The sequence below is a fragment of the Pristis pectinata genome, chromosome 5 (genome assembly GCF_009764475.1).
Source record: "Pristis pectinata isolate sPriPec2 chromosome 5, sPriPec2.1.pri, whole genome shotgun sequence".
Lineage (NCBI taxonomy): Eukaryota > Metazoa > Chordata > Chondrichthyes > Rhinopristiformes > Pristidae > Pristis > Pristis pectinata.
Window position 1 is genome coordinate 101,957,024 of NC_067409.1, and position 7,952 is coordinate 101,964,975.

General features: G+C 40.8%; 1 protein-coding gene across 1 annotated transcript; it reads right to left on the bottom strand.

The window, feature by feature from the left end:
- Window positions 1-608: 608 nt before the first annotated feature.
- LOC127570674 (iroquois-class homeodomain protein irx-4-like) lies at window positions 609-6,460 on the bottom strand. The gene is made up of 5 exons (XM_052016447.1): window positions 6,369-6,460; window positions 5,780-6,031; window positions 4,624-4,730; window positions 2,968-3,281; window positions 609-2,658 (listed from the first exon to the last, which is right to left on the bottom strand). The coding sequence occupies exons 1-5, from the start codon at window positions 6,411-6,413 to the stop codon at window positions 1,907-1,909; spliced, it is 1,470 nt and encodes a 489-aa protein (XP_051872407.1). The 5' UTR covers window positions 6,414-6,460; the 3' UTR covers window positions 609-1,906.
- Between the last annotated feature and the right edge of the window lie 1,492 nt (window positions 6,461-7,952).

A 7,952-nucleotide genomic window follows, 5' to 3' on the forward strand; every position in this document is an offset into this window, starting at 1 on the left:
TTAAATTTTCTTCTTTAGTGCATTTGTGCCAAAGATGATATAATAGCTGATGTTTACAGACAAGACTAAATAGATTTGCAATATGCTTCAAATGATTCCTCTCTTGTATTTTAATGAACAACAATTAAAAATACAGTAGCCAAATTCAATTTATTTCCTTATTAAGGATAATGTGCATAATGTCCGCTCTTTTTATACCAGATGTACCATATTTACAATTGGCAGGCTTTAAATTTGAGAGAAATAAAAGACCATTTCTTAAATCGTGATTTCAAACGAGCCATGTAGGGTATTGACACAGTAGAGTTCGCAGTCGTAATTAAAATTTCAATCTGCTTATAAATTACAGACACTAAATACCATTTTACTGGAAATTACAGAGGTATTGTGTCGGTGGCTTAGGATTGCTGTTGAACATAAGGACGACATTTATCAGGGTTGGTGCAAGACATTATAACTATCTTGTTTTGTTAATTCACTTCGCAAGTTTTTTTTATTTAAAAAGGTCATAGAAAATGTTTTCTGGGCGCTTTATTATATATAAAAAAGTATTCCCTTGGTTCAAAGTATTGGAGATGCACATAGCAAACTAAGTATTGGCCGCAAACTACATTTAATTGAATACAATTACCTGAATAGTTAAGTTCTGTAGCATTTGTTTAAATGCGGAGTAGCTCTTGAAAGTGTTTTGAAATTGTACGATAAATATATGCATTATTTAATGTCTTTGAGACAATATAATATTTTCTGTTATGCTTTTTGAAGTAGCATACCATTCACATTTCTTCTACCATGTTACACCTTCGGCATAAAACCCACGTTTCTCTTGAAAATCCCTTTCCGAATTGGAGATAGATGCACGGCCCACTAAGAAGAATGAACAAGTTCTCTGGCACCTTGATCTCTAAAGCTTGGACTCATAACAGAGGTTCAAACTTTCATTATTTCACGCAATCGGAACCATGGCATCAATACTGATTTGAGCACTTACTTTAATCCAATTTTGCGGAGTCGATGAAAATATTGTTTTGGGATTAAAGATAATTGACCTACCGGCTAAATGTAATCATTGTAACATCGAGGGTGTAACGAAGAAACATTCTGGGGTGGGGAGAGGTGGTTGAAGGGGGAGGGAATTTTAGAACATTAAGAAGTAATTGGCTAGGAGAGAAGCAGAGAATATTTCTGGAAAAATATTTTTAATGTGAAGTAAGTGCATGCTATTCTGTTATATTAATTAAAAGTTATAGAGTACTTTAATGGTACTGTATCTAAAACAGACAAAGTGAATAATATAGTTTCATCTGATGGGTTATAACTTTAAAATGGAAAATTGGTATCGTTTTAACTAATTCTTTAATCATTCTATCCACCCACAATGTAACCAGACAACACTCGTTAGATACCTCTAAAAGAGCACATTTATTTCAGTGCATATATGTTTAACATATATCCTTGCATCTCTTAAAGCTAAAGAATTGTGCAACGGTGTAAACTTTTAACAAGTGTTGCTAGTGATCCATTGGCAGAGCTCGATAGTAGCATAAATATTCTTTTCAAAAATGGATTTTCGGGGAATTATTTGCATGCTTTCAAGCAGACTGCGAATTCCAGCCTAAGCTACCCACTCCTGTAAACGCTGGGATTTGTAAACCTTACCGATATGTCTATTATTTCGTTTAGACGTGCTTTCCAACACGGACTTGGATAAATTACACAGCACTATTGAGTTAAAGAGCGCTTGAAATAACTTCAGTTGTTTTGTGAAAAGTTTTAAACAGTGATGAAATATATAAAGTCTAGTAAAAGATGGGCTGGGATTGTGAATAGGACGTCTCGAGTTAAAGTCTGCCTCTTCGTAGTGCATCACAAGGCTCCAGAGCAAGAGTCCATACTATTTGGTTTGTTATGAACAAAACATTTTGTTCCCTGTTTTAGGAAACGTTGCGAGGTCCTTACTACTTTCTTGTTGGGGTAAGCCTGGGATCTGTCCTTTAATGGTATTTGTAGGAGTTCCCAAAGAGCGCCCCATTGCCTCTGTATCCAAGATAGCACCTTTGGTGGTCGCCCAGGAGACGGTGGTGTTGGTAAGTGCCTGGTTTAAAGTGCTGTGTCTGAATAGAGGGTCGTGGAAAACCCCGTCCACCCAATTCCTTAGAGTGGTCACAGGAGAATCTTGCCTGTCCACCACGCTGGTAGGCATAGAGGTCAAGGGGGGTGAGGAGGAGATTGCCTGCTGATGCCGTTTCAACATGCAAGACGGATACTCAGCTTGGCTCAGCGAAGTAGCCGTCTGAGCTAGGGACCAGATCCGAGGCTTGCTGTCGAGCATCTGCTGACTGTGCTGTTGCTGCTGGAAGCAAAACTTAGATTCACATCCCCTCTGTCCTCCTGCCATTAGGTCTTGCTCGGAGTTTGTCATCACTCGCTTGAGACAGTTCTTGACCTTTTCTGAATAGCGATCTCCCGATGCTGCCAAGGGTATCTTTAAAGCGACCTTCTTGCACTGGTCAGCCGGACATTCTGAAACCTTGATCTGACCGCTGTCCATCTGTTGAAACGGGCCTTTCAGCTCACACTCGTCACTTTCGGTCTCGATTCCATCAAAGTCATCGAGGTCACTCAGCTGCAGCTCTTTGTCTTCTTTGCATGTGGTATCTGTCAGAAATACAGTTAGAGCAATGAGAAGATAATGCGTCCGAATGTTTAGAAGAATGTACCAAGTGACTTGAATCATCGGATTATATACCTCCCTTAAACATAACAGACTAAATGTCGTGACTTTACTCTTGGTGATTGTATTTTATATTAAATATATGTGTATTTTCTTAAATGGTGTTTTACTTTTTCCCAAATATGCCGGCCTTGCCATTTAGTTATAAATAATTAAATACAGCAAATTACTCTTAGATCCACCGTCATGCGAGGTCTACTGGTCTACCCGGAGAGAAAACAGTGATAGCGAACCATCATTGTGTTCATCTTCCGGACTCTTACGGCTTGAACTTTCATCTTCCTCGTCATCGTAGGGTTTTTTGTCATCGGTGCACTTATTCCTTGGCGACCAAGTCATTTTATTCTCCTTCTTGAGTCTCCTTCTGGCATTGGCGAACCAAGTGGAGACCTGGGTCAGGGTCATCTTTGTGATGATGGCCAGCATGATCTTCTCCCCTTTGGTCGGGTAGGGGTTCTTCCTGTGTTCCTGCAGCCAAGCTTTCAGTGTGCTGGTGGTTTCTCGGGTCGCATTTTTGCGCCTGGCTCCTGGATCCACAGCTCCATACCTAAGTTTGTTGAAATTAATGTCAAATTAATAGGAAAAGTGTCAACGCGCAGACCATTTTCAGTTATTCATTTCTAACAAGGATTCTGAACCCGCGAAGTCCTTAAATTGCCATGGAGATTTTGCACTGGGTCGTGCCACGTCATAAACTTGGCATATGGTCGGCAATTCGTTTTATCTATGTAAATGGACCAAAATATGGCCAAGATACTAAAATACACGACAAAATGCACCGACAGTGTACTTCGGGATGGATTTTTTTTCCTGTAAACCGAGGCTTTTTGCTTTACTGTCCTTCCTTTAGTAGGAGCATGACCGCTGCCATCCTATTGTCTCTGTCCTTTATTCTGTATTTTTTAAATTGTAATTTCTACCTGTTATAATTACAAGGAGTTTAAAACAATTAAACCACCTTCGCGTGCTGCTTGCAAAGATCTTGTGCACTGCACATTTACTTTCAAATCACTAGTACAATTCATTTAGGTCTGATGACTGCAGGGGCGTATAGGCGTTTGAAATATAATATTGATCCCCGATGTAATAAAGTATACGATTGAACGGGCGCTAGCTAAATTGAATGGAAAGATAAAATATTAAGGCTACTGAGAAAAAAGCTGGGCAAACGGGTGTTCCAGAGCTGAGGGAGAAATGTCAAGAGTGTAAGGAAAGTAAAGTAAGTATAGGTGGCTGCGGTTATTTCAGCGTATCTTTTAGTTAGATTTCTAGAGGTCTAACTTTCCCTAAAACTCCATCAAGCTCCTGTCATTCTACTCAGTAATGTAGCAATACATTAGCCCAGATACAGTTCACTGTACAATCATAATCCTCCCTGCTAAACAAGAACAGTAGGATATGTTGAAATAAGACATTCAGTTCCATTTCGATACCTCATGCAACTCAGCCGTAAAAGGCCAATCGCAGCCAGCGTGACTTAAATGCTTTTTGACAATCTTGAAACTAAGAACAGTTTAGCTATACACAGTGTAATATTTTTATATAGGAACATGGACCACTATAAACGTGTACGTGCGTGTGCGGCCGTGTTTTATCAAGCCAATTAACAGTAGTCACAAGTAATTAAAAATAAACACAAGTAGAGTTTCATAGGGTTTGATTCCGTGTTTTGATTAACTTCCCATCCAATTTCACAGAGAAAAAAAACCTGGAGGTTATCATTTAATGTTACACAGTTAAAGTATCTGAAAGTTATATATTTGCACAAATGTACATCTCCCGAAAAAAAAATGATCAGTATATGTTTTCAGCAGAAATTTATAAATTATTACAATGAGTGTAAATACTTCAACGGGACTAAAGAGCCAAGAGCCAGTCTATTTGCGCACCTGTCGTACTGATACTGTCCCAAGCTCGGATCATATGGGTAATAGGCAGCTGCCTGGGCGATTCCCGCATGCGCAGATCCCGCTGCATCCTTGGTGTCAAATGGACTCTGCAAGAGACATGTTGGCACATCTTGACTTCATTACCAGCACGCTTTTTTAATTGAAAACTCTGTGCTGATCTTCTTGATCATCAGAAAGTAGCGTTACAGAACATTTAGCATGAATATCTGCATACAGTGGGAGACTACAGCAAGATGATTATTTGGCAATTATGAAGAGATAAATTGGGTGTTTAGTTTGTTAAATTTCAAGCTTAGCAAAACGCCCTGAATATTGGGGAAAAAACCAAAGCAGCTTATTTCAGGTTCTCGTACTACACTTTTGGTTCAGGATTTCAGTGCAACTTCAAGCAAACTGTTAAATTGCTGAATATTATAGGAAAACTCTTTTATTGGGGAACTGACCCACAATGCTAGTCCAGTTATAAATGAGCTACATCTGGCATTTGTATTCACAACATAATCAAACTATGATTTTAGTAAATACATAGAATTGTAAGTTTGCAGATGCTGTTTGTCAAAGCAATTAAACAAAATACATTGAACACGATGGCTTCCAAGTTGCAGACCGTCCTTTAATTCAGCAGTGTATTTACCAAGCGCTGTGTATATTTTAAAGGCTCATACAAACGTTATTGAAGAATGGGCCCTCCAGTTGGGAAGATCTAAATGAACATTTACAAATATGAACACTTAAGGTTTCATACTAACATTCATTTTGGGGGGATGATAATAGAAATAGGGATAATACTAATCTGAAACATTTTAACTGCTTTGGTAAAGTGATTACAGCATATTGCGTGACAGAGGTGGAATGTTGCTTGACAGTAAATAGAGCAAGTTGACTCTCAGGAATTTTCAATTTTACTTTGTCAAGTTACTTGAGTATATCACTGCTACCGTGTTTTTAATATGGGACTGTTAATTGTAATTTATGAATCTTGGTTGAACACTCATTCTCATTGAAGTGAAAGACCTAATTGACAACTTAAGTCCACGGCTGACCTAATACTAAACCTTTCAGCGTTGAAACAAGGGTGATTTATCTGCCCAGCCCTAATTGCAGACGAGAAAATAATGATCAGAGGATTACTTACCAGTGAATAAAAAGCAGAAGGGTCTGCCCCATAGGTGACATAGTTGCCATATCCCTGGCTGGTGGCATACGGGCTCCCGTACATTCCGAGGGCAGCCGCTGAGTTAAGCTCATGCCTGGCTGTGGCCAACAGTCTGCTCTCATACACGGGACAATAGACGGGGGTTTGTGCAGAGGGAGCAGCCCCTGAATCCGTCAGTGTTCTGCCACTTGACTCACAGCATGTAGTCAGGGGGTTGGTGGTCATCAGAAACTATAGTTTTATAAAAAAGACAAATAATAATAAAATATATACATTGGGGTGATTGCTATTGAACACTGCGCTGAGACTCCTTAATATTCTTCCTATGCGGATGTTCTGTTTTATAATAAACAGCAAGCACGTCTTTACAGAGCAACTTCGCTTCTTACAATTAAGCATGCATTTATTGCTTCGCACAGTAAAGTTAAGGCATGCCATCCTTATCCGTATTGAAGTGAGTTAAAGATCACGCTGTGGGCGAGGCGGTGCTGAAAAGCCGGAACGATCGCCAGCAATCAATTAGCCCCTTGACTGCGATTAAAGCAATTGAAGGATCGATATGACATACCTGAGGTGCAGATGTGTAGGGATATCCGAACTGTGGGTACGACATTGTCCAGGGCTCCCAACATTCAGAAGAGAGAGAGAGAGAGAGAGAGAGCGAGGGGGGGGGGGGGGGGGGGGGGGGGGGGGGGGGGGGGGGGGGGGGGGGGGGGGGGGGGGGGGGGGGGGGGGGGGGGGGGGGGGGGGGGGGGGGGGGGGGCGAGAGAGAGCGAGAGAGACGCCTGATCTCCACGCTATTGCAGCCTTGTTCCGTTCCACGGTACCAATTGATTGGCAAGCGCAGAGGCTCCTAGATGCTTGATAGGACGAAACAGGACGGCACTTTAATTTATTTACATAAAGCTTAAAACTTTCTATTCTTCTCAGTACTAATTTATATACCTCGTTTTGCACGACGACTGAATGTTACACTTGTTTCGAAAAGTGAATCATTTTGCAGGGCGCAATAGCCACTCAAAGATACAAAGACTGATACAAAGTGTTCTGCGAGTGAACTTAGTTAATATCAGTAGGCATGACGTCAGATAAAGCCAGCTTAAAAAAGCCCCCGTCTAACTCCACAGTGGGAAAAATGAACACAAATGTTTCAAGTGTAAGAGCATCAGAACAGCACCCTGAGTTTAACGTAACCCTTGTGTGAATGCCGATATTTATAATAGGTTAATTGAGCACAATGTGGTTCTTATGTAGTTTTAACGACGACCACGGTTATAATCGCGTAACACTGCGTGCAAACAGCTACTCAGACTACGGGCCCTATTATTGGATTAATAATTGTTCCTGATCGCTAGGCAAGGAGACAAATGTGATTAGAAATATATTATTGATCAGCTGCAGCTTCTGCTCCACCCTATTGTAAGCAGTTATAGAGGATCTGAAAGTCGGCAGGCAAAGCAACAGTGAGCTTCACAATGTTTCGGTCCATATGCATTCGCTGTGCTAACAACCCAGCAGCTAATCAGTTAGACTGATATCCTGGAAGAGAAGAGATCAATTCTTGATGTATTACGTAGAACGCATGTGTTTATATGTAAAGCGTTAGGTTTCAAACATGTATCGAAGCATAAAATTGCAATAGGTAGGATCTGTCTTGCTCACTAATAGAAATGAGTCGCTTTGAAGCATAAGATTTATGGGAAACAGTAAATAACCAGGCATATTTATACAATTTTACAAAACACTGTCATGCCAGTGATTTATGAAACACCAAATGTCCCCCTTTATCTGAATTAAAAGTAAAAGTTCCCCCCCCCCGTCCCCCCCCCCCCCCCCCCCCCCCCCCGTGTGTGAGTGGTAAGTCACGGAGACTTAACACTGTCGCTGAATAAACACAGGAAACTCAGACCGTTCTTCTGTTTTTGTCAATACACGGGGTGCACCAGAGAACTACGTTTTTAATTTCGGCCTCAACTGTGAATCTTGTTTTAAATCTAGCCTGAGCTTTGGATTTTTATCTGTCCGAACGCATCTAAGACTGCAGACGGATAGACACATTGCCCGACTTCCTGCTGGAGGGGAATGTGACGAAGGTGTCCTCCACCTTAAACCGTGTCTTGCTTTGGTGGTATTGTGGTAGATTTCTGTACAA

What these genes read in the sequence shown, in the direction of transcription:
- LOC127570674 (XM_052016447.1), bottom strand. Translation starts at nt 6,413, where the DNA reads ATGTCGTACCCACAGTTCGGATATCCCTACACATCTGCACCTCAG. An exon ending in CTTCTGCTTTTTATTCACTG is followed by an intron (nt 4,731 to 5,779) that starts GTAAGTAATCCT and finishes TGTCTCTTGCAG; the next exon opens with AGTCCATTTGACACCAAGGA. An exon ending in GGACAGTATCAGTACGACAG is followed by an intron (nt 3,282 to 4,623) that starts GTGCGCAAATAG and finishes CAACAAACTTAG; the next exon opens with GTATGGAGCTGTGGATCCAG.